The sequence below is a fragment of the Vidua macroura genome, chromosome 6 (assembly GCF_024509145.1).
Source record: "Vidua macroura isolate BioBank_ID:100142 chromosome 6, ASM2450914v1, whole genome shotgun sequence".
Lineage (NCBI taxonomy): Eukaryota > Metazoa > Chordata > Aves > Passeriformes > Viduidae > Vidua > Vidua macroura.
This window is the reverse complement of record NC_071576.1, coordinates 14353791-14381184: the sequence shown is the minus strand read 5'-3', so window position 1 is coordinate 14381184 and position 27394 is coordinate 14353791. Positions and strand designations below refer to the sequence as shown.

The window sequence follows — 27394 nt, the reverse complement described above, 5'->3', positions numbered from 1 at the left end:
TACTAAAAAAAAAAAAAAAACCAAAAACCAAACATAAGCAGACCATGTGTAATGGTACAGAGAGTATCCTACAATGGTTTTGCTAAATCTATCTCCAAATCCATTAGTGACCTCTCATCTGGCTTTCAGCAGATATTATGAATACATGAAGAAGGCACACCAAATGGGCATCACAGGGATTTAATGTCAGGAGCATTAATGTTCCTTACCCCACAAAGTCTTCCAACCTACAGCACCTCACATAGAGGTGCAGCATCTCCCTGCAGAAGTCAAGTTGCATGTGAAGAGAGAAACAGCCCTTCTGAGTTCATCCAGGTTCTTCCAGGTTAAGTATGTGAATAGCAGAGTGTGAATATGATGCAAACAGATGGGATCAATAAGCAGTTTACTTCATAAAACAGAGACCTTCAGTTAAAATAAGTTAAATTTTTTTGCCAAGTTACAGGACATGAATTACTGTATATCTAAAGAATCTGGCATCCTCTCCTCCTTGCCCATGCCTATAGCAGCTGCTTGTACAGATTCATCTTCCCTTGTTCTGTTTTGTGTTTATCCCACTCCATGTGGACATACATGGTTAAACCCCATGACAGTGTATCTAGGTACATCCATGCATTGCATGTGGGTATAAACCAGGATTCTCATCCCTTCAGTGCCTACATGCACAAGTCCCTCCTGTGAGGGGTCACACCTGTGGGATCACACCCTGTTCTGCCTCACCAGGGACCTGATCTCCCAGTTCCCTGTGGCTTAGGGACAGCTCCGCAGCCCTCAGTAATGCTGCTAAGACCAGATTCCTTAGCTGCATAAATGATGTGTGCACAAATAATGTCTCTCATGTAATTAAAAAAAACAGCCAGCATGGTCTCATGGGCCATGGCCATGTGCCACTTTGTCTCTAGGTCTATGTGCTCTGTCACTATGATCTTGTGGGACATATCCATAACAGATCTTCCCTGCTCCTAAATGCAAAGCCCAAACTCTGTGCTCAGAATTCAGTTTTCACTCATATGATGACTTCTACTCTTTTATAAAACAATCCCATTGAGATGAGCTGAGATGCTTTGGGTAGCTATTTGAGCAGGGAGATAGCAACCAGGTAGGACTCTTTGGCTTCAGCTGCTTGCTTTGCTTTTGGCTTTGGGCGTGAAACACAGTACTTTGCACATGAACACACCCCTGTCCTCGGTGCCGGGGTGAGAGATACCATCCTGCTTGTGATTGTCACAGCTGGTGTGAATTGAACAGGAGCCAGGATAAAGCATTTAAGAAAGTCCCCACAGCCCCAGTTCCCCACAAACACAAGAGGTTGGGCCAAAGCTGCTATCTGCTTCACACTTCTTTTTCTCCTGGTCTGGAGGTATGAAGTCCCATCCTCTTGGCTTTTACAAGATGTAAAGATGCTGATCCTCCTGGAAATCAGGTTACCATCACTGTGGGAGACAGCTTCCAGATCTGTTTGTCAGGACTACTGAACCTTGCTTGTGTGTCCCAAGGTGAGGATTAATCTGTTAATGTTTGTAAAAAGCTATGTAAATGATCTGTATCATGCTGACAGGTCAAGTACTGCATTGCTCACTGGCTGCTCTTCCTGACAGCTTAAGATACATGCCAAACAATGCCTACTCTTTCAGACTGTGTTCGCTGATGTGGTCTGACTGGCTTAACCCTCTCAGGATTTGGACTTACTGCTTCGAGCTTACTGATTGGATGATACAGCACAAATATGCAAAGCTGGTGCTTTTCACATAACCTAGAATTCAATACAGACATTGATTTATGCTTGCACAGGACCATGGGCTCAAAGAAAACCTCTTGGATCTATTACAGTACATGTGCAGTTCAGGTCCTGAAGGACAATGGAAAGCAGTGAGCCAAGCGGAGCTCGGTGCTGTCCTTGGCTGTGGGCAGGAGGCAGCAGCAGGAGCTGCTTTTTGAGCCACAGGGCAGGATTAGGCCCTGCTGCACCTGCAGGAGCTGCAGAAGTTCAGAACAGCTGCAAGGCTCAGCAAAAGCTCATCTGAGAGTGTGAATCCTACCAAGAAGAGGGTGTGCTTGAAATTTGGGAACCTTTTTGTTCTGTGCTTATCACATAGATCGCAGCTAATATCAGTTATTGAGATCAGGGTCTGACAGGGGTAAATATTGAAGAAATGATAAGCGAAACAGGCTCTTCTAGAGAATTAAATTCTGAGTGAATGCAACTCCCATAACTAATGCTGCAAGCACACAGAATGCCAAAATGATAGTAACTAATTTCACTCTCTGCTTGACTACATACCTGGTCCCAGTTATTAGAATTACATGTTGATCTTTATGTTGATTTTTGGTATTAATGATTAATACTTTCATTATCTTTAAAGCCTTTTGCAGAGAGGATCACTTGCCACTGATCTTTACAGATATCTCTTTGGGTGTAACTGTACTTTTCCTTAACTACCTAAGATAGAAAGCCATGCTGCAGCATGATGCAGGGGCTGTTCTCCTTATAAGCTGTTACTAAATAAGATTAGGATTGACAAAAGAATGGGACTTTCTGTGAATCTTCATGGTTGCATGGTCTCCTTTGAGGTTACTGGAACTGATAACTTACTAGTTGGCTCATTTTCAAGGACTAACACAAAGCTGTAGAGTCTCTACATACTCTAGCAATTTGGGTGACCAGGTTACTACAAAGTATATATCTTTTTCTCCCCTTGTTCCTTATCTGGGTAACTTTTGATTTCAAAGCCTAATCCAGTACCTGATGGTCAGTGAGAATTGTGCCACTGATGTCTTCCATAGCTGGATCAAATCACTGGCTTGTTGCATCTTCACCACCGGTACAAGTTGCTGTGGTAAAAAAAACCACAAATCTACCTTGGCTTTGCACTATGTTTCTTTATCTAGAACTTATTTCCATTCCTTTCCTCTTTCAGATATTTATCTGCCATATACTTGGGGCTTCAGCAAATGTTCAGGGCATATCTCTGTGTCTCTGCACAATGCCTTTGCACATACATCTCCACTGGTATGTGAATTGCTGCTCCACAGCTGGGCATCTCCAAGATTTAACACACCTCTTGTTTAGTTTCTCTCAAGCAGCCTGTTTGTCAGCCACAAAACTGCATGAGAATAATTGATAATGAAAGGAACTGATTCCTTCTTTCTCCTAGTAAAATGACAGCACAACTCCATTTTAGGTCTTTGTTTACACTTGCACTAAGCAATGTGTATAAATGCACCCAGCTGGCATTGATCTAGCTGGATTAAGCAACAGGCAGGGGAGAGGTGGCAGGGCATGGGTTTCAGAGTGCATCTCAAGGGGGTAGCAGGACTGTGGCTGTGGTTTCAGGTAGCTGTTCCTCATGGGGGTGCAGACCTTTTATTTTCTAGGAGACTTCTGCTCCCACCTGGCTAGGTGGCAACTACCTCAGGCACAGTTTTGTGTGCAGCAGTCCTGTCACTGTAGCAGAGAAATAGCTGGTGTCAATTATAAATGACTGCAAGCTGGAAAAGTTGGAACAGAATGAATTTATAAACCTTGTTTGCAAAGTTTTAAATATCTTGTTTATTGTGCTGTTAAAGAAAAAAGGAAAAACGTTTAAAAACAGTGAAGACCAATCATCTGTAAATCTTTCTTTGATGTGATGCCTAGTGATATTCTAGTGTTTACAGTTTTGACAGCAAAATGACACAAGAAACAAATCAAAATTAGCATTTGCAAGAAGTCAGAAATGAGAAAAAAAGAAGGAAGACAGCAGAGATTTGTGCTAACAGAGGGATTATGGCTTTCAAGAAAGGGCAATGTGCCGTCTATATAGCACAGTCATTTTTGCAAATCCCTGTTTTCCTGCTTGGCAATTACCACCTGGCAACAGTGAGGAAGAGGCAGCCCATGCATTGCTTTGACAAGATGGCAATCATGTTCTCTAATATAATGTTTAGTAGCTCTGCACAGCATTGTCCCAGCAGCATATGACTGGGGAGAGAGTGCTATTAGGAAGAGAGGGCAAAGACACAGTTTCTCAGAGCCAGAATTGTTCATGCTGATAGCTTCCCCATCTGCAAAGGGTGTCCCTGCATTCATGAAGGTGCCCTTAGAACCCCAGAGGCCTTGACTCCTCACTCCCCACCTGGTGCTCTGGCCATTCAAGCATCCTTCCTGTGATAGGCAACAGCATCCACCAAAACTGTAATTGCAAGTGCAGTGTAGGAGAGTTTGTTCTTAACTAGTTGTGCAGTGTACAGAAGGTGGTACATGTTGGTTAAGCATGGTGTACATGCAGGTACCTATGAGAAAGCTATTCTGTTCTTAAATATTTGCAAATATCTGCATGTGGTGAAGTGCTGTGGATTTGTAAGTCATGCACATTTTCTCCTCAGTAATGTTTACCTTAGCCCCAGGGACAATGCAGAGTGTAGCTGTGACCAGAATGGATGACTTCAGAAGAGGAGGGAACTTACCCAGCCTCACTGACAGATTTTTATGAAGGGTTTCCCAAAGCCAGCCTGCAGCAGCACATCACTACAGATACGCTTCTGACATTTGTAGTTCAAGAAGCAGCGGTACTAAAAGTAAAACACTGCCAGTGGGTTTCCATAAAAAGCCTGATTCTTGGATTATTTCTGGGGGTTTCAGTGGAGCTATGAGCTGTACAACCCTAAGCTTTCTCTTGGAAGGACTCAACCAGCTTGCATCTGTCTTCCTTTCCACCCCTGCCAAACAGTGCTGCAAGCTCCAGAGAAGCAAGGACTGGAGAAAGGAACCAGAATTTGTGAGCAACTGGAAGAAAGAGACACAGGAGCTCAAGAAAAAAAGACTCAGAAGTCCTTTGAATGTTTACTTTCAGAAATAAGCCAAAAAATTCTCCTGACAAGCCCTTAGCTTCCAAAAAAATTGACAAAGTTAATTTATTATCCATAAAATAGATTATCCTTTGGAAAAATACCTGGAGTCTTTCTTATCCATGCAGAAGATTGCTCAATATTCCTATGGCTTCTGCCATAGGTCCTAGTCTGATTACAGGCATGAAATGTAGGTAAGTGTAATTATGATACAGGCAGATTTATGTGTCCCCAGGCAGGTTTTAAAATAACAACAAGAGTATGAATATTGGATCTATGGAAAGAAAATGTCCATTATTAAAATCAGTCCACAAGCTAGTACTGTGAAAAGCTTTCTTCTTCAATACCACTGTCAGCCCTGCTGAGATTTTAAATTGGAGTTGGTCTAGTGTAACTCTCTATTTAAAAAGCAAAGCCAGAAACATTAAACTTTTGTCTCAGGCTTTTAAAGTACAGGAAAGCTAATATAATTGCTGCATTAATATAGAGTTATGAGTTTTTAGGCTCCCCAGTTTTTGGCAAAGAAGGTTGCATCTCTTGATTCATGGAATAAGATATTTCCCAGTATAAATTTGCCATACTCTTTCTCTTCAGGAAAAAAAAAATCTACATCCCTTCCTCTCCTCTGGACCATTTGGCATGGCTGTGACATTTGTAACTGCCTGTGCTTCACTCCAGAGCTGGCTGCACTTCAGTCACCAGTCACTGTGCCGAGTTTCTGTGTGAATTATGGGAGTGTGCTCGACACCTGGAGTTCCAAGGAAATGAGAAGTATGGTTCAAATCTCAGACAGCAGCTTGAAAGGCTATCGGAGATGCAGAGTCAGGCCTGTGGTCTGGCTGAGGCAATGCCCATGCCAAACTCAACAGAAAAAGTCACTGGGTGACAAAAACTGTCTCTCCTTGGACCCGTGGCATGCATAACATGGCTTTTGGTGTCAGCTTAAAAGAGAGTGATTTAGAGCGTGACACAAAATCCCTGTGAGGAGTACAAGGGTTGGATATGCCACCTGTGTCAGTGAAGTTTGTGTGGAGCTAAGGACTGATAGGACAAGCAAAGTAGGACTTAGCTTGAGTTCTTAAGCTAGACAGGTTTGTGTGAAAGCAATTAACCAGCTGGGAATTCTTTGGAGAAAAATTACTTCAAACAAAGAGAAATCTTTGGAGGGTTGTTTTTGTATCAGGAGGAAATAGAGAAGAATTTTGTTTAAGGGTGTTTTTATGAGTTGTGTTAATTTATTTTCATTCATCATTGACATTGATTAACACTGGATTGACAGGACCATGTCATTATTAAGGCTTTATTAATAATCTTTAGCAAACTAGTTGGTATATTAACGAAAAGAAACCCACACGTTTTATTTGGTGGTTTTTTTTGTGCCCCTCCTTGGAGTCTCTAGAGCCACAGATCAATTGCTAGTGTTTAGTGACCTTCTGCCCAAGAGTGTAGGGCCTGTGGGTGGGTCTTTTTCTATGGTTGGCACTTGTACAGTGTATAATCTAAGATGACACTGACCCTTTCAGCCTTACAGAAATAATATTCTCAGCACGATGTTCTTGAATGTTTTCTCCAGTCTACTGTGTTACATGCCCAAACATTTTTTTTTTCATCTTGAGCGTATGTCCAACATTTCCTCTCTCCTCTCTTTGTTGCATGGGTTTGATTGTAGCAACAGCAAAGGTCAAAAGACATTTTACTGTTTCTATTTCTATGTTTCTGTTAAGCTGAATTAAATTGTTGGTGCTGCAAAGTGATTCTTAAAAAGCTTATGCTGCAACTCTTCAACCAGTATAAACTGAAGATGAGCTGCATCAGTTTAAACCAGAGGGTGCAGAGACAAAATGGGGTCCAAAGAACAGGATGCTGATCTGGAAACTGAGAAAAAGGGTTTGGTTCTGTGCAGCAGTGGGCAGCTTCATGAATTTAAATAAAATTTTTAATCTTCCTCTGGCTCAGGTTTTCTGAACGGGTGGTAGAGTGACACTGTATTTTTAAAGCACTTTGCACATTCAATCTTTCAGTCATGTAGTCTTTTTTCTTACACATCTAATGTTTATCAGTATGACTGCCTGTTTAATCTACATTATAGATAGGTCTTAAAATCATAATATCTGGAAATATGATGGTATCCTGGAATAGGTTAATTATGTTTACCAGTGCCTGTGAGTATTCATTAGAAGGTGCCTTTTCTCAGTCCAGATTCGGAGCAGCACTGACTTTTGTCCATCAAGCAGCCTTCCATTTCTTTCCTACATAGTGAAGAAAATCTAAACATTCTTTTAGACTATGAATGATTTTGATCAGCATTTTCAGGTTAACCTGAATTAATACTCAGTTCAGCCTTCAAACAGCTTTTGGAGAATTTTGGCCTAAGTGGTTGGGTTTTTTAAAATCTTATATTTTTTCCTATTTGTTAGAATTTCTTCAGATGTCATGAACTTAAAACACCTGAATATCTTTGCTATGATTAGTGTTCACTTCCCAGCTTTGTTTCCTGAGGAAAGTCTTTTTTCTTACGACATGAAGAACAGGGTACCGACCATAAGCATTTTTTTCCACTAGTATGATCAGTTCTCCAAATAAGCTCATCCCAGCACTCCCTGATGCCACCTTAGAGCATGAAAGGGAAAGAAATTGATCAAAATCTCCCTAGAGGATCACCTGGCTTTAAAAACCACAGGTAAAGCCAAATGGATACTTTACAAATGTGAGCAAAGTATCTTAATAGAGAAAGCATCAGTCCTATATGCATGGTATGACAGTAGCTAGAATAAACCCAGGTCTGTGTGAACATGCTGAATATCTTGGGCAACAATTCATAACACATAAACACTTTTTTTTAAAAAAACAAAGTTTAAAGAAATATTATCCAATCTACTGTTTCCAGGTAACTTGATATGTATTTACTTATCACACTGGTTCAGTGGGACTCAGTGCACTCCCTATGTGTTATAAGGCTTCTGGGACCTACACACAATCATTTCCAATGACCAGTTTTGCATAATTCAGATACTATGAATATTTTATTTATTGTTAGCAGCCTCTTTATTGCAAGCAATATTTTTAATGAATCCATTATATGTTAAAAAAAAAAAAAAAAAAACAGGATTAAACTTGGCTCTCTGTTCTGGGGTCATAAATCCAGATTAGATTTCTTTTTAGCAGTAACTTTACTCACGGTTTTGTGACTGGAGTATGACTTGGTGTGTCCATTGAAGAAAAATGTGGCAAAATATACATTCTTTTCTTGAAATCCTTGTGAAGAATCACCAATATGCTAGTGAATCCTCTAATACAAAAAGTCAGTGAAATTTGTGGCTATGTTCCTGGTCTTATTCACATTTTATATGGTCACTGTTTTAAATTACTAGCACTACATTAGAGTATGTCAAGATGCATCATATAAACAGATACAATTTGCCATGACCTTGAGGCAACATGATGTGTACATTGCATTACATTAGCTATCAAAGGATGTTCCTTATATAGTACAGTGCCCACTGCAGGCAGAGATTTGGGTTGTTAGGCATACTGTACAGTTGGGATACATATGCAAATAATCTCTCCAGATCTGTGGCCACATAAGTTGTATCTTTTAAAAGAGAATAAGTGATAAGAAAAAAGAACTGAATCCAAGAGACTCTGCTCCATAGGCAAGGTGAAATCTTTTGCTACCCCTTGGAAACCTCTGCACCTCAGGAAGCACATAAACATGAGGGTGACCAAGCAGGGGAACAGGTTGCACAGAGAGGTTGTGGAGTGTCCATCTTTGAGATATTGAAAGACTCCCTGAACGTAGTCCTGGGTAACAGGCTGTAAGTGATCCTGCCTGAACCAGGGGGTTGGACCAGGTGACCTGCAGAGGTCCCTTCCAACCTCAGCCTGTGACACCCACAACTCCCAACAGCAAACACTTGCTATAGCAATGCCACAGTGCACAGGGTTAGGAAAACTAGCTCTTCCCATGCTCTTTTCTTCACTGCCTTTCCCAATGGCCTTGCCAGGGCATTTTGTGAGTTAGTTGTGACGTTTTCCCTCCCAAATCCCAGTTCTCTGCTCTGCCACAGAGCTCTACCCCAAGACCTGAAGGGGAGATGTGTCACCTTGCCCTTGTGTTTTCCCAAATGTGCTACTCCTGGCACAACCAGCTTGTTTTCCTAGGAGCAGGGGACCTGCACAAGTCAAGCTGCCATGTCTCTTCCATGCCATGCTCACTCAGAGCACGAGCCAGAGGGGCAGCTGCTCCCATGGAACGAGGCCCTGACTCTCCCGGCTGTGCCAGGTTTTTGCAAATCGACCTTCAGCAACCCACTTCAACCTTCTGTTCTTCCTCCCTCCCTTTCTTATACTTCATACTGTTGTAATTTTGCAAGCTGCTTGGGCTAGGTATCATTCTCACTATCTGTGTCTGGTTTCTAGCCCAGACGTCAGCAGGGGTTGCTGCATGCTGCTGCAATATAAATGACTAATGATGATGATAAAAGGTGTGGGAGTTGGTTGCCTGGAGTGTTACCCTACTTTGACAACTCTGGTTTAGATACTAGCTTCTTCCTCAAATTATCTGCTATTTTATCTTATTACATCTAATATTTTACAAGTGGCAAGGGATTGTTGACTGCCTCCATTTTGGAGTGCTCATCCCAGGGCTTTGAAAGAGGCTTTGAAATTTTCAGAGTTGGGATGGTGTTGCTGTGACAGTGCCAATAGCCTTCAGTGTGAGTTGCAGGGTATTGGAACCTTTAAAATTCAGCTGCGAATGCACCCTAAAAGAGGCATTCAATAGGGAAGCGCTCTACTTTTAAATTTGGACTTATACAGGTAATAATTACACACAAAACAGTACGTGAAAAGAACATTATCAAGGTTGTGCAGCTCAGCACTTGAAGCTAAGAAATGCTGTAAGCACAATTGTCTCTACTCCATTAATTTCCCACCTTGCACAGGTGCATCAGTCACAGACTATTTTTGCGCAGGATCAGAGTCTCACTTGGTGCCCATAATAAATGACTCAGTTTGTGAGTTCAATACTTGATTTTCTTTCCAAGGCATAGTTGAGACTCTGCTGTGAAGGCAAAATTATTTCCCGCTGGGACGTTCCAGGGTGTTCCACAGTGCGGGTCCTTGCCATGTGCAAACACTGCCTAATTTCCATTTATAGCATCTTAATAGCAATACTGAGTTCATCGCTCCCTGGTACAGCTGATAACCTAAGGCAAAAAAAGAGCAAGATTACAAGTATCCATAATTGTGGGTATCTAATGTAAATTTTTCAGAGGACCTGGCAGCACATCCTGCAGCTCCTATTACCTTCCCCTACACTACTGGCCAGTAGTTGCCACTTTCAGATATTCCAACCCCCCAGACCCAAGGCAGGCTCCCAGAAACACAGACCAGGGGAACAGGTTTGAAAAGCACTGTGTGAGCAACTTGTCCTGTTCCTCAGAGCAGCGTCTCAGACTTACAGACAAAAGACTGCTGCTCTTCTTCTCAGATTCTCCTGTCATCGTTAAATTCTGACACAGAAAGAAAAGAAATTGAAACATTCTACAAGAAAAAGCTTTCTTTTTCTCCTCTTCTATGGGAAATGCGTGGTGCTCTAACTGAAGCTGGAAGTCAGTGCTTTCTAAAGCCTACCTGATAATGCATGAACAGATAGAGGCTGAATTCTTTCTGGATCACCTTTTTGGATGTGCCATTTTTGGATGGTCTTTGTAAATTAATGACAAAAAACCCAAAGAATTTATTTTTAAAAGCAAAATGAAAACCTTCTGCTGTTCAGATTTTCTTATGGAAAACTATCAACGTTATTTCAATCTATCGGAGTGCTGCAAGGATGCATCGAGCTAGGAGAGTAATTAAATGGGAAAAGAAATTACAAGATAAGTAATTTGTTATACAAAACCTATCACTTAAAAATAAACCTGTTTTCAGGCACGCAAAACCTTCTTCAGCACTTATATCAAACCATCTCAGCCACAGCGAAATTGAAAACACAGCTCTTGCTTCAAAGTAAAGATATTTGAGTATTTCACAGAAACAGTTGTCAGGTTTTTATATGGATTAAAAAATGGTTTACAAGTATCATTCCTATATACAGCAAAACTAGGTGATTTTTTTCCAAAAAAAAATATTTTTCTTGAGACAAATTGTCAGTAAGTATAATTTCAAACCAAATAGTTATAATTTTAAAATTATTTTAAAAACCCTGAACACAGCTCTCCTAAATCAGAAAGTGTCAGTTAGTTAGATTTATTTGAAGTGTCCCTTAAAGTACCCATAATTAATAATTAATTTTGGAATAAAGATATAGATGGAAGTAAAAGTGGAGATTTTAGACTTTATAGATTGTTGTTTTACCTACACACTTCTATATCCCTCAGGCTTCTGAATGCTCTTCTGGTGCACATTTGTTTTGTAAGGAGGGGTCACATCTCAGCTGAAGGTAGTTTGATCCATTACAGGCCAAATTATCTTCTGGCCTTGGCTGAACTTAGAGATATTATATAGCAACAAATTAATATAAATTTATGTCACTTTCCCTTAATATTTCTTAAATGCCTTTGAAGCAGCTCAGTTTCCATTCCAACATGCAGTGGTGAGGATAGATCTTCAAATTGCTTATGACAGAGGTTATGTGCCTTCTGGCAAATAACGGAGACCTGTCTTTCTCTGAGACTTGGATATTGCATTTTTTCCTTGTACAGGGCTTCAATGTATTTTTCCTCCTAAAAGAGAAGCCTGGAGATGCCCTTGAAATAGAAAAATAGGTCTGAAATTATAGTGATACTTTAGCATCTCATTCTTTCACAAAGCTTTTTCAGCTAATACTACATTTATCTGGAAAAAAATTGCAAATTTGAGGACTTCTACAGATTTATTTGTTGGTTTATTTATTTATTTTTTTATATCTGAATGTTTCAGCATCCAGATGTGCTCATGATAGATTTTTATTGTTCTGCTTTGTTAACCTCAGGAAAGTGAGCAAAAGACTGGAAGAGAGAGCTCTGGCTTTAAACTTCAAATCTTTATCATAATTTCTGGTGTGTGGTAGGGAGAAGTGTTACTTTTCTTTTTTCTTTTCTTTTCTTTTCTTTTCTTTTCTTTTCTTTTCTTTTCTTTTCTTTTCTTTTCTTTTCTTTTCTTTTCTTTTCTTTTCTTTTCTTTTCTTTTCTTTTCTTTTCTTTTCTTTTCTTTTCTTTTCTTTTCTTTTCTTTTCTCCTTTTTCTTTTTCTTTTTCTTTTCTAGAAAAGTGTCCTTTCTGCCAACCTTGAGATGTGTAAATGACAAAATTTTTGGCGTAAGCACAGTACAGCTTCAATTCACAGGCTGGACATTAATACCTGAAGTCCAGAAAGGTTTTGCCATCTGTGGCTTAAAACTCCTTCATATTAACAGAAAATCCAGAGAGAAAAGCAAGAAAAATAACCAAATGCATGGAATACCCACTGTACAAGGATACCACCAGACAGACTGGGATTTGTCAGTTTTGAAAAAAGATGGCTACAGGGATATGGTAAGAGACTTACAACATTCTAGGTGGCCTGAAGAATAAAAGTCAGTTACTCATTTTGTCCCAAATTGCCTAATGAGGAGTGAAAAATAAATTCAAATAATAAGGGGATATTTTTTCAGAATCCCTTAATTATCTTTTGGCATCGTTGCTAGAGGACACTGTAGTGAGAAGTTCACTGAAGATTGCAAAATACCAAAATGGAAAGAAAACAATATTGAGTGCCAAAGTCAAAGAATAAGATGCTACTGAAAATAGCTGCATCCATGCACTAATTTAACTATTGACTACTCCTGGGATAAAGTTGTTCCATGCTTTTCATTTATTCAACCAATTTTTCTGTTTATTCAGCTTAAAGACTTTCTTGTTGTCTCCTAAAGTGAAAGGCAGCCCATGAACTCTGATTTCAGCAAGTGTGAGAGAGTATTGTCACTAACTTCCAGCAAGCCAGGATTTAATTTTCCTCTATGTGAGCAACAAACAGAAGCAGAAGTTGGACCACCTGACTTTTTCTAATAAAACTGAGCAATACTTGCACAAGTATTGCTGTGGAAATTTAAAGGTCTGAAAAGAAATAATGAGTATTTAAAAGGAGGAAAATGGCAAGTGTGTGCAACAGTACCACTGAGAGTCAAATACTTCTGCTTCTAAGCATTAGCACTGAGCAACCAAGCAAGGTGCTGTGTATCAGGAAAATGGGTTGTGAACACAAAATAGACCAGTCTAGACCAAACAGAAGCACACTGAATTTTCTCCACTCTTCAGGCTGAACCAGAAAATTGGTAACCTCTGGACTTGTTAAATTTGGATTTTTAATCATAAATGCTTCCTCCAGTTTTGTTTTATATAAACTGTTAATTTTGATCTGTAACAATTCATTCTTCATAGTGCATCTCATACCGAAAGGGAAAGGATTTTGGGTTAAAGGGTAATTTGTTCTCCTTTTGGTCAGGTTTGTTTCTTCCACAATCCAGGAAACTGGAACTCATGAAGCCTTATGAATCCTGACATGGGAAGCCTTGCTGTAGGTGGAGGAACCAAAGGCTGTCAGTGAGTCTGGGGATGGCACTGCCTGCACAGTATTAACAGCCTGGTGCTTGAGGATCATTATTCTGCTATGGATTATAGCTTTGTTTCTAAGATAAGGGTATTTGTATGGAAAATATTTGATTTCTTTACAATAGAGCTTAGGTATCCTGAGTATATCACAGCTGTGTGTAGTCTCAGAGACATAAATGAGGAGAAGGAAGAACTGTAAAACTGGCTGCAAGTCCTTTTCCTTCCCTGAGCTCTAAGCTGCCTGGGGGACAAAAACTGCTGCCAGAACAAACTGGATTAGACCCAAGGTGAAGAGCAGGATGAGCCTTGTAATACATTACTTATTAAAATTCTGCCCTCTCAGAGTAACCTCTTTGCTGCTGAGTGCTTCCCTTTATTCTAGAGGGGGTCTCACATTGCTGAGACCTTTGGAAATATCCTGACTGTAGTGCTATAAATAGCAAGTATTTCCCACTGACTAAAACCTGCAGCATAGCAGCAGTGTGATGTGGGTTTATTTTCCTGCTTGAGGACTACATAAGTGCTTGTGTCCTCTCTCCACTGAGACATCCCTTCGCTTTAGGCACTGGTCTCTCTGCTCACTGCTGGGGAGTCTTATTGAACCTGGCTCACATTTCTGTTCCTTCTGATCTTTTTTTCTCTAATGAAAGACCTCCCCATAGGCACCTTTCCTTGTTTCCCCTCTCCCTTCTCTTACGGCAGGTCTGTTTCTCTTGGGTATACTGATTTCTACTGTTTATTAATTTCTGCTCATTCCATTTTGATTGCTCTGTTATTCATACATACTGTGCAGTGCCTGTGCACACTCCTGTGTCTGGATAAGCTTTTAGTCAAGCTTCTTATAACCCCAGAGCCTCTCTTGGCCTCATCTTGCATTTACATGGTGTCTTTCAGTTCCCTGAAATCCAACTCGAAGAAGAAATGCAAATGTGGTTCCCTGTACCTAGCAGTGCTTCTCTGAGCAGGATGTTGACTGATAGGTGACAGCACCCTGTGTTACTGGAGTTTAGGAGAGGACTGTCCAGTAAAAACAGCACAAGGATCAAGAGCTGTTGTATCCTGGGTTGTGACACACCGCCAGAAAGAGCAGATAAAAAGTCATCACAGAAGTGAGAACGTGGCAAAGTAATCCCTAGGAAAAGAACAGCAAACAAGCACAAATGTGTGTGCCAAGCGTGCCTTCCTCCCGTACATCACAAGCAGCAGCATTTAATGCCCTGTTCAGCGTCTTGCTTGGGGGCTGTCCAGGATTTAAACCAAGCACCCAACTTCCCAAGTTTGCCCTTGGAGGAAAAAGAGGTTTTAAGTAGTTACTAGGAGGAAAGGAACAAAACTGATTTTGGCTGTGATGTTCAAGTGAGGTTAAATCCTCGAGGAGCCTCTCCTCCCTGTTTGGTAATTCGACCACTTGTTTGTGAGATAAGGGAAGGTGTCAGCCCCAGCAGCATCTGCACTCACACTCCTCTGTGTATGATTTCTGTGCCCTCTTCAGTTTGCTAATCAAAACAAGTTTCCTCTGCGTTTCTTATCCCCAGAGGGTGGAACTATCCTCAGAAAATTAAAGCTCTCTTATCTCTTAATGTGTCATCACAACTAATAGCCTGGGGACTGTAAACAAGTTTAAATATCAAAACAATTTGGCTGGTGATTGTCTGTGATTATGGATTAAGAATACAAAATTTGTGCTCACTGATATTCAAGGTAGATTGAAAACAAGGAGCCATATCCTCAACTGATGTAAATGGAGGTGGCTGAGCTGAACTGGGGGAAGAAGACTGCTTTGTACCAGCTGAGCATCCGACCCTGGGAGGTTTTCAGAAATCTCCACTCTTGTTTTTGGGGGTGCCAGATAATACATGACAGCACGGGGCTGATCAGGAGGAGCACTGAGGGCCTCCAGGAGAGCCTGGATGATCCTCCTCTTCTCTGAGTTCTCAGGAGCTCAGATTCTGCTCGCTGAGCCCTCCACTTGCAGCCTCTTTGGGGAGCTCATAAATAATAACTTAGAGGAGGAATGATTTAATATTACAAAACTTTTTCAAGATCAAGTCAAGGTGCCAGCACATTCAAAATCTGTCAGATATGTCAGGGCAGGTGCTTTGTGAGGGATGTGCTTTGTACCTTTGATGTGACAAACATATTGCAGTAAATTCTCAAACATGCACTTGCTGCTGCCTTTTTCAAAGCCCTGCCATCAAGCCATCACCTTTAGATCAGTCATACTGAGTGAAGAGATGCAAAAAGATCTTTTGCTAGAATTGCTTTTCCTGGTTCATTGATTGTTTGCAATGGCAGTGATGTGCAGCATGTTCCCCAGATTTGGGGAGATGGTAGTGGTTGTATTTCATAGCACAGCTGGATATAAAACTTTTCATGTTAGTGTGTTCCTGTTTTAGAAATATTTGTGAGGCCCCACTTTTGTTATGGACCATTTTCTGCTGTAAGCTCAATAACCCATTCCTCAAAGAATCCCACAAAAGAAAAACTGTGGTGGAGAGAGAATAAGTGGATTTTCTGTAGATGTAAGGAATGAAGTCAGCAGAAGTGCAAGGAGATGAATAGTGCAAGGAGTGTCCTAACCACTGAACTGTCCTTGTCTCCCATGTGCAGTGCAGAATACACAGAATATTTATCTTTTAATGGATAACTTCTTGGAATACATACCTGTACAAAGGCTTATGTTGGGTTAATGATGAATCTTACAAAATGAAGTAGGAAAGACATTAATTTTGATGTGGCAGGAAAGTGCTTTCCTAATTAAATAAGAAGGATAGTTATTAAAAGAAATGGTAAATTTAGTGTTCTCTAGCCCTCCTATCTGAGCAGTTCTAGCCATGGTTCTGAGTAAGGAGAATGAATGTTTCTGTCAAGCATGAAGCACCACCAGAAAAATAGAAAAGGGAAAACATGTCATAAGAATCATAAAAATATTAAATAATGTCAAATAAATGAAATCCATTACTAGAAGAGAATAATAAAGACTGAGAAAAGGTACCCAGAAAGCCAGATGACTTTTCTATTTTCTTAATTGGGGTAATTATACTAAAACTGACAGCAAGTATTTCCCCAGTAGCAAAAAACACCCACAAACCTCAGCCAGCAAAAATACCACTCTGAGCATGAGACCTGTGAAGGTTAAAGGCTTGAGTCTGCCATTAGGAGAGTGCTATTCTTCTCCCAAGGTCAGTCCTTACATATGGAGAAGTAATTTTGATTCTGGTCTCCTCACTGTACAAAGTCAACGCTTACCTTGATTTCAACAGTGCTATATTTGGCAAAGTACTAATATAATTGTGTTTGGTCCCAGTCATGTCCTGTTTGAATGTTAAACTCCTCTCAATACCAAGCCATTGTGTGCTGCCTCCTGTAGCTTAGGCGATGTATGAAATAGCAGTGCAGAGCCACTGGAGCAATCCCTCCAGGGAAACCTGTGCTGCCAGTGCCCACGCGATGTCTTTTCTGGGGGTTTTACTTCTCATCAGCTTTTGTCTGGATCCCTACTGCCATGGGCTGAAAGCACTTTTTTGGGTGTCATTTCATCCTAAAAAGATGCAGTTTATGCAGTCCCAGGCTGCACCATAGCATGAGCCAAATACAGGACATGGGCACATAGAGATGACCTCCAACAAATCACACTGTGCATCAGCCCATGTGTAAACTCTCAACTGCTGATGCCCCCCTGTTGTTCATCATGTTCCAGCCACCAGCTTCTCTGTGCATATTTCGTTGCATCTCACTGAGAACTTCTCCCTCAGTTAAGGCCCCTTAGTGGGACAGAAATAACCTGGCAGTCTGATTCATGTCACCTGAACTGAAACCACCCACTATCCCCTTGCTAATAAGTATAACTTGCAAAGAAGAAAAATGTGATTGTACAGCCTCAGATCAGAGATTGTGCAGCCCGAGGACCTCTGCCTTTCTCATTAGCCAGTAATGGGTGCCTAGGTGAGACTTTAATAATAAGGCAAAGATGTGGTCATACTTCCCCAGAACAATTTCTTAGCTTACAAAAAATTCACAGCTCAAGGATTTGCTAAGCCAGAGGCTTTGTCTTTATATCTAATAGCCTTTGATATGTCTCCTTTGTTTGTGAATTATTTAGCTACTTTTTAGATTGATGTTAATTTTAGGATCTAGCCTTCTGCAGGAGAGAATTTGATATTGACTTCGTGCTGCACAGTTTATTAAGAAAAGAATGGGAATGTTAATAACAGGAGATCAGACGCTGTGTGAGAGCCCCCATGCTGCCTCTGTTCACATTAATCCTGGGGTCAGGATTTCCTAGCACATGTGGTGCAGGGTCACTGTACCAAAGTTAAGAGTGCCAGTGGCTGCAGAGCAAAGCCCCCCCAGCTGTGCACCACTCTCTGTGGGTTTCTTGGTGTGAATGAGAAGCTGCCCAAAGCACAGGATGCAGAGTCAAATTTTACCTTCCCTGGCTTTTTTCAAGCCAGAAAGGCTTAACCCACAAGATGCTTGGGATATTTCTGTGGGAACCAGCGTGCTGAATTAATAGTGTTCAGCTCTTGTGAGAACCAGCCAGAAAAAACTTCACTCTCCCCTCAAATCCTTGCATTCTAGGCCTGGGATTTTATCAGACTATATTTGTAATCCTACTTGATTTGTCAAATAAACAGTGAAATGCAAACAGTTGGCCAGAGGGAAAACCTTCCAGTTACTGAAGGGGAAAAGAACAGAATATCCAAATGACTCATGGCTCTGTGGGTGAAGTAATGGCTGCATGTCATAGCCTGGGCTGTGGGTTTGTGGTCCAATGCCACATGGAGTGGATGTGATGTCAGTGTAAATGGCTTTGGTAGGAACTCCCCTATGATTTCCCAGAGACAAGCTGCTTATTGAGATACCACTGACTGTTCAGTGGGAATTTACAAGACAGGAAGGACATGCACCATGTGCAGCCAAACCCTCCTCTGGACACCAGCTGGGATAAATACAACAAAACCCTTCTGCTGCTGGAAGAGGTAGGTCCTGCAGGAAGAGTTGGAGATGGCTGTGGCTGAAGGAACTCTGGGGAATCAGTTCCTGAGGGCTGGAGCCAAGTCTCTGTGAGGTACCTGGTGCCTGTGGAGTTTTGCTTTCCTGAGGCAGGTTATCCATAGACCTTCTGGATGATCATGCTCTGATGTTTGATGCTCTGATGTTTGATGCTCTGATGTTTGATACCCCCTAGTCCTGCTGTCTGCTGTGGGTACTCTCAGGTTTCTGACTGGTTAAAACAAGACAAAAGACATAAATGCTCATGCAAGTGTAAGTACAAAGGCCTCTGCAGAGCCCGACGTGGCCACTAATCACTTGTACCTGCTGGGAATCAAACACTTCTAGGAAGCTGCCAGCAGATACTCTCTGTCCTATATAGGAACAACTTGCAGATGTGATAAAAATACAGGTTGTTTTGTCTGGATCCTCAGTTCTTCCTCTCAGTCTCTCCATTGCAGGATTTCCTTACCTCCCCCAGTCCTTTCCATCCTTTCAGTGCTCTGGCTGCTGCTCTGTGGCTGTGCAGCACAGGAGCAGCTCAGATGTGCTGCAGGTCAGGACTCTCCTCTGATTCCTGCTGGAGGGCAGGTGCCCACAGAGGTGGTGGGCAGTTTTTGGGAAGCCCTCACCCCCCTGAATATAGACACTGCCTGGGAGGTACTGGTTTTGCTCTGTGAGTTAGTGGGGGAAGGAATGAGGGTCCACTAAAGGACCAAATCAAATCCCTCTTTTAGGCAGGAGCTGTTGGGGAATATTTTTTTCCTACATCTTACTATTGCTTTCTGCTGCAGAAATGAGATGGGATATGGTTTGTAGCTTGGAAGACAGCAGCAGGGCTTTGCCTGAACCCAGATCTTGGCAGATCAGCTGGCATTGGGAGACCAGCCAACCTTTTTCAGTTTTCTGGGACACTCTGGCTTGCCCATGTGATTAAAATGTGCAGTGTTAGATAAACACAGATAAGAATTTATCCATTTCTAATTTGAACAATCAGATGGTGGGAAGACCAAGGAAGCTTCTTTGTTTGCAGCTTCAGCTGTGCTGGGACTCAGAGCTCATCCCACATTTGAGGAATCTTCTTTTTTTAGGCTGGGGTTGTTGCTTGGGAAATGGCTGTATTCTCCCTGCAGGCAGATCGATACATTTCAGCTCACTGCACTGCAAGTAACTTTTCATCATACATTAAGAACAAGGAAAATAAAAGCCAAGATGGATGTTATTTTGGTTTTGCTTTTATTTTGAATTATTTATTAAGAAGTCACTGCTGTCTTCCTTCTCATCGGGAGACAAAATGCCTTTCTCTTTAATGATTTTTTTCCTAGTAAAAAAAGAAGCAAGGTCTTCCCAGTTTTATTTCCCTCCCTCCCTTGGCACTGAAGTGTAAATATGGAGTCTCCACCGCATGGCAAGATGATCTCCTGCAGTCCCAGTGCAGGCAAAGTCCCCACTGATGCTGGAGGAGTCACACCTCATGGTACATTTCTGACCAGTTTTATAATGACATAGCAGCTGAGTTATGTGTGCTAGGAGTGATTGCTGGCACGTAAGCAGAGTGTTATAAGTAAATCACAGAATAGCTGAACTATGATTTTAATTATTTACTGAACAGCTAATAGAAATACGAGTCCTTTTCAGATGCATTCTTAATAAAATGTGTTATGTGGCAAAAATTCTGCCATTGGCTCCACTATTAATATGAGTTTCTATGCTCCAACTAATCATCCATTTTGATGTTTTTGTTCTTAAATCTAGGTTATTCTGAAGGGGAGGATAAAGAAACTGGCCACCAAGATGGTAATCACAAGTGGAAATGAAGAAGATAAAGGCAGTCAAGAAAAGGAAAGCAAAGAAGAAACCATCTTGGCAATGCTTGGAATTATTGGGACAATTCTGAACCTCATTGTGATCATTTTTGTGTATATTTATACAACGTTGTAAACTAGAAGGCATGCAACTAGACCAGATAAAACGGCCATTAAGAGTGACAACAAACACTGTTGACTATTGACAAGTTCTTTAATCAGAATTGACTCTGTATTATATTAACACATCATAAAACACTGCCTGAAGGCAGCAAAGACTGAAGCACAATTAATTTAACAAGACTTTTTCACACAGTAATAAGCTTAACTCTTCTCTCCTGCCCTCTCCCTTTCGGTTTGGTTTTCAGTTTGGGGGAGAATGACTGCAGTTATATAAGTTGTAGCCCTAAAGAAATCCACCAGGGATATGTTGTTTTAACACAATAAAAACAAATAAACAAACAAAAAACCCCAAACCAAACCAAAACAAAACAAAAAAAAAGAAAAAAAAAGAAAAAAAAAAGAAAAAAGGAAAAAAAAAATAAAGGAAAAGAAAGAAACTGTAACCTATATATAATTAGAAATGTATCCTGTATACCCGCAAAGACTGAACTCAAAGATAGCTTCATAGCACAGATCACGTGTCTGTTAGGTCAAATGGTTTTTTTTCTTGGTTTTTGCTTTTACTTACATTGAATCTGACAAGCTTTTTATTTAGAATGAACATATGGTGCAATCATGAAAAAAACCAATTCTGTTGAGCAACTTCTGCCTAAACCTGATAAAATGTTGGGAGAAATACATTACGAGGTTATTTTTCCTTTCTCATTTGCTTAACATCTGTGTCTATTCATACCAATGTTTATAAATATATATTTTTAATAAATGTGCTATATTTTTAGCATGAACCAAATATTTGGAGACACTTGTATTCATGCAGCTAAATTTTGTTTGATTAAGTGCCCCTTTTGACAATGGATGTTATTTTTCTCAGCAATTATACAGCAGTCTTGTTTGCAGCCCTCTCACTGAGGTCTGAAGCAAGCTCACATCATGCTCACATGCATGACTTGAAGTTGGAATGTCAGCTGAAAAGCATTGCTGCTTAGTATGGGAAATAGCAAAACATTGTAAGGTGACCTTTGGAGACTGGTTGCAGAAAGAAGGCTCTATTTATAGTTAAAAAAAGAAAAAGCGAATGAAAGAAACACTGAGGCATTTCACAAAATATTGCAAAATTCATAGAATTTATGGCATTCAGTATCTGGTCACGCTCTCTAAGTACTTGTGCTGAGAGAAGTGAGCAGAGGTTTATACAGTTGAAAAGAGAAATTTATAGAGCCTATAGAGAGGGGCTTAAGTGAAATCCAGATTGTAAATACAGAGTGTATTTTAAATGTGAGGATCATTAACTCTTTACGCTTCTCTGACATGTGCTTTAACTGAGTTGGTGCAGTGAAATTCTCTGACTTGTGTTTTTGACAGGAATGTACAATGATGATGACACCATTTTTCTTCAGAGTTCAGTACCTATAAATATACAAAGCATTAAAAATATGAGACTTCAATTCTGCCTCAAGCTGCCTACAGTACATTGCCTACTAACTGATATATCCTCTTAAAAAAACAGGTCAATTAATTGTTTACTGACTTGTGGTTTGGATTGTATCCTCAGATGCACAAGGAGGATTGGTATTGAAGTAAGCTAGAGCTGTGAAAATTTTGACCTTAGAGTCTCATTAATTTTAGTGAGCAGACCTGTCCCTCTGGAATCAATAAATGAGTTTTTCACCATTTTCCAGGGTCTAGGAATGATCTCAAAAATACAGAATTTCAGTGCCGGATATAAAAGAAAGGCTGAAAAATCCTGAGGGGCAGCTCTTATAAACAGAGGTGTTTGGTCTCTTATGGTATCATGCAGTCAATAACAAAACCATTAAGAGTAGAAAAAAGGTCAATAAATAAATTACAATGAAATCCAATATGAAGACTGAAGGAAAGCAAAGCAAAAATAATCTCATGTTAATGAAAACATGACAGGCTGAGAGAGGTGAGAAAATTAGCAGAGATTTGAAGTAGAAAACAGCACAGAAAGCCAGTGCCATGTGTGCCAGCACGGCTGAGGAAACATTTGTGTTTGCATAGTGCTGGAAGAGCTGCAGGTCTCAGAGAGGAGAAGAAACAGTAGTGGGGCAGGACAGTGTAGCTCAGTGAAGATGATCTTGTTTTTTAATTTATAGTTATTTATTGATAATTCTAAGGAATCAGCAAAATCTACTTTTTGATCATCCTGATGGCTAAAATAGATTTTACTCCAGTAGGCATTTTTTTCTTCTGTTTAAACTACTGCTGCTCACAGCCTGTGGCTTTGAGCACCTGCACATGCTCCAGCTAGCAGTGTAACTTCAGCCAGCCCCTTGCCTGCCAGGATTTTCTCTGCAGATACTTTTCTTGAACTTCTCCTTTTCCAGCAAACACCACAGCAATCTGCCCAAGGCTCATGCTCATCTTCTAGAGGGACATCCTCTGAGTCAAAAGATGAAGTCTCATGCCAGATACTTCTTTGCCTCCCTCTGCATCAAATGTTAATATATCTTCTTGGGGGCATGAAGATGCTTAATGAATGAAATTTCATGAAGATGCTCAATATGAAATTTCATATTATTATTACAAATTAAAGCTGTGCATTGGAAAACAGTATAGGACACCTCACCCACTGAAGTAAAGTAGGAGCTTTTGCTACTCAGCCCAGTTGCACTTATTCAGACATGGGCCAGCACCTTCAGCAAGTCAGGAATGGCAAATAGTCCAAGTAAGCTGAAATGGTGGATCAAGGGCCTAAGGATTCCACGCTTTCTCTGCTGTACTTTGCCTGTTAGTCCTGATGTAGGCAGTGTGTCCAGGTGTACTATCACCCCACACCAGCAGCAGCTGTGTGCAGTGTGCTTTGCCACAGGACTTTGATTCCTCTGAAAGAGGAAGAAAAGTTTATCCCATTCCATAAAAAGTGTAACATTTAATATTTTAATTTTACTGGTTTCTGTTCACAGATAGTTCTAGAAATATCCCAGGGCAATTTCTTCTTAAGTAGATTCATTAAGTATTCATTTAAATAAAAATGAAGTGTTTCCTTTGAGGGCAATTTCTTTACCTTTTATTTGGTATTCATGAACACTGATAGGGGAAAAGTATGTTTTCGAGAATGACAGTGGAAGAGGAATATTTTATACAAGAATCTGAAGGTGTGCCTACCCAGGCAGCTGTGGGCAGGCCTGCTTTGGCTCAGTGACAGCTGGAGCCAAATTACCCTCATACGTTTTTTATGTGAGCAGTTTTCAGCATGCACCTATAAGAAATATTGGACTAGGTAATATATATGTCACGGATACCTTATAGTCAGTAACTGCTCTATAAACAGTTGAATAAAACTTCTCATTACAAGAGTTGAATGGTAAATCTGCTTTGGCAAGGAAAAATCCAACAGTCTCATTTTTGGCTTGACTTGTATGTAATGCAAACAGTTTCCAAAGCAAATTTTTAAAAATGAAGTATTAGTCCATTTGTGACAGGAACTTTCATCTTTGCATTTGAGTAGAAGGAAATTAATATCCAATATCATAATAAGATATTAAAGCATCACCTTTTGCTTCAGGCAACTAAGAATACAATTACATATCCTATGTATTTGATGGTCTGTGTCATGGGAATGAAAAATATTTTCAGAAGGTGACAGAAAGATGACACTGTCCCCATTATTATCTGTTGTGTTGGCTGGTGGATACAGAAGACTTTCAAGAAGGGAGAAGATAAAACTATTTATTATGCACACAACAGGATTGGGAGAAAGAAAACAGATTACTGCCCTCCAATCTGGTTGCTACAGCAGCACTGAAAACTCAATATCTCGAGAACCACATCTTTATACAGGACTGTATCATCCTGTGTTCGCTCTCAGGGCAGTCCTTGCAGTTATGTACCTTCTGCTCCTTCCACCTGCACTCTGCAGCAGTGTGTGGCTCATTGTGCCTGAGGAGAGTTGGACACAAACCCAGCCTGGCAGCCTCTAGAAGCAGTTGTTTTGTTTTACTGTGGTGTAACAATCTACTATGGGCCTGAATTTCATTATTTTAAGGACAGTAAATCATGATCATCATGTTACTGCCTGATAATCTAGGGGATACTTCAATTTGTGAATGCCCAGATAAATCCCACCCCTGGCCTGCAGTAGGCATCTGATTCAGTAGGCATCAAAATACAAAAGAAAGCTTCAATTACATCACAACCAAACTTCAAGCATTGCTAAATGTGTCTTATACTTCCCTTTGTCTATACACTGGAGCTCACCCCAAATGCCCCAAGATCTCATCTGTGTCAAGAGGTCTCATCTCTTCTGAGTCGGAATTACCATTTTGGTGTGAATTATGGCATATGCAGAGAACTTGGCCCATAGAGGGAAAGGATAAAAATTAACTGAATTAGAACTACAGGGAGGCAGTACTGCAGAATTTACTAATTAGTTTGAGGTCTGGCTGGAGTACTTTGTTTCTGGATAGCCAATATTTTGGAGAAAAAATATTATTGTTCCTTGGAAAGTTTCTGGAAGAAGTATGTCTAACTGAAAGAAAGAACCTCATTGAAAATATTTCAGCAGCAGTCCTCCAAAGAAAACACTGACCAGGACTCTGAGTGGCGCGCTTCCCAAGAGAACTGTTTGGCAGCCCAGGAACACAGTGCACATAAATGTAAGCATCTCTTGTTTACTGAGAGGTTTGTCTTCTCTGAAACAGAATGCACAGATTTACAAAGATTTACAAATTTATGAAGTAGAGCATAATGCAACATCAACAGCAAAAAAAATCTATTTACTTTTATTTCCAGCAGATGCACTGCAGACACCCTGCAGAACCTGCACTCCTTCCATGCCTGGCTGTGTGTTTTGGAGGCTCATCCCAGAAGATCTTATAAACTCAGTGTAGCTTTCTTTCCCCACCACTGATCCAAGAGAAACAAAACCTATTCAGTGTGGAAACCTCCACACCAGACTGAAATCCCACATGCTTCCCTATGCATTTATCTGCATATAAACCATCTGGTGTCCAGTAAGACTTTCCTTGTCTCAGGCATTAGGTTTGCTTATCTGCATTTCTCCTGGGGGCTCAGACTCTGAAAGGCAATTTGTAGAGCTGAAAGCACCCAACTGTTTCCAACGATCCAGCTTTACATAATGGAGCTGTCACCTGGAGAGTGCCTGTTCACACCATGGCACACCACACACCATCCTCCTTGTGTGGTCTCACACTGACACAGCCTCTGTGACACCCAGGGGATGGGGCTGGGCTGTAACTGGCCCACACAGGCAAAAAAGTGTGGAAGGAAAAGTGTTCTGTGCAAAAGCCTGGATCCCAAGTCAAGTTCTGTAGAGTGAAAGGACATCCTGCCTTGTTGATAGAAAGGCACTTTGCTATGCCCACTGGGACCCCTTCTTCTGCAACCAGTCCCAGTTCAGCTGAAGGTGACCCAAGCACCGCCCTGAGCCTCTTGTGACAGCTGCAGAACTTCCTTCCCCCTGAGGGAAATAAACAGCTCTGAACTTTCCTAATCTCCTAGAATAAAGAACCATGTCACTCTTGCATGGCAGAAGTAGCAGCAGGAGCATCCATTTCTGGCTGACAGTGACAAGGCCACCTGCCTAGGGCACTGATGGGAGCCCTTTTCCCATCCATCATTCCTCATAGTCTGGCAAATGCAAGTGAATTACCTGGACTCCAGGTTCTTCTCCACAGACTCAGTCACCATTCAGACTGAGGCAGACTTCTTTTATGATGCTGAGACTTTGTTAAACTCAAATGGCTCCTGAAGCCAAGTCTTCAGGAACGTATTAAATGCCATGATACTTTCATTTGGCCTTGATATCATGAAGCTGTCACCATAAGAAGCCTTGGGTGTTGTGAATCTCTGCCATCAGGTGTTTAGGGACAAGCATTAGCAAGGGACACCACATGGGAGCCATGGGCAGCCACAGGTAATGCACTGTGGCTGCTTTGCCCAGCACTTACCTTCTTGAGGAGCAGTGGTGTTACGGTGGATTGATATTGGTGGTGGGTAAATGTAATAAAATGTTTGTGCAGCAGGGTGTGATTTCTCACCTTTATTTGCTGCAAACTTGATGGGAAAGTCTTTATAAATAATTCTGGCTTTGTCAATTTAAAGTATGGATTAAAATTTACTATATATGTTTTCAAATCTTAATGTGCTGCTTCTTTTTCCCCCCCTACCAAAGAATTCAATTTTAGTTTTCCAGATGCTATTCTTGTTTCTGTAATAATGATGGCTAATGCAAAAGCATTGGTACTGCAAATGGATGCAATTGGATGCAAAAGAAAGGAATTAAGATTATATTGTCAGTGTTGTATTATTCCATTCTTGTGAGCAGGAAAAGCTAGTCAGTGGTTTTCTTTGCATCCAGTGCACGTAGTTAGCAATAATTTTATAATTTGATACCATTATTTCTGGAATTCTGTGGGACAAAGTTCCATCATTTAGAGCAGTGCATATTCAAACGAATGTCAGCAAACTGAGAAGTATATGAAATGTTTGCATTAGCTAAAAGAAAACCATGTCAGACATATACATTTTGAGCAGATTCGAACTCAAAGTGAGACCACACAACTATCATTCTTATACCCCTGCTGACATTATATAATACACCCCAGGACATAATTTAGAAGCTCAATCTGCTGAGACTATTCATGTACATAACTCAGATTAAGGATCTAAATTCCTTTACAGTTAATATGCATATGAATATGTATTTGCAGGTTTGGGGCATTAGTTGATAGTTAGCTGACAATTCAGCTGTAGCAGAAATACAGCTAATCAGACAGGGAAAAATAAGAAATTTCCTGAACAATGAGCTATTTCTCTTTGTCTCATTGACCTTATTTTCAGCTGATTTTTTTCAGACTGCGTGAATGATGAGAATGATGCTAAAGCCTGCCTAACCAATAAAAGAATAAACACCATAGAGGAATATGAAATCTACATTTTCCATCAGAAACTAAGCATTTCCCTAAATGGCTTTAAAAAAATCTCAGTGCTGAATGTTTTACATTGTCCTTTCTGTTTCACCATCAGCCAACACACTATTTCTATTTGATTGTATAATAATATTTATGTACAGTTTCACTGAGCTGTGCAA

The 27394-nt window shown here is 40.6% G+C and overlaps 1 protein-coding gene across 8 annotated transcripts in view; it reads left to right on the top strand.

Moving 5' to 3' along the window:
• The window catches only part of LOC128808808 (protein TUNAR), a 160219-nt gene extending 139538 nt beyond the window's left edge, over positions 1-20681 (top strand). For all 8 annotated transcript variants that reach the window (XM_053980363.1, XM_053980362.1, XM_053980366.1 and 5 more), the window contains one exon: positions 20147-20681. In XM_053980363.1, the coding sequence (XP_053836338.1) occupies positions 20147-20332 (186 nt within the window). In that variant the 3' untranslated portion in view covers positions 20333-20681. The remainder of the gene's footprint in view (positions 1-20146) is intronic.
• The last annotated feature ends 6713 nt before the right edge of the window (positions 20682-27394 follow it).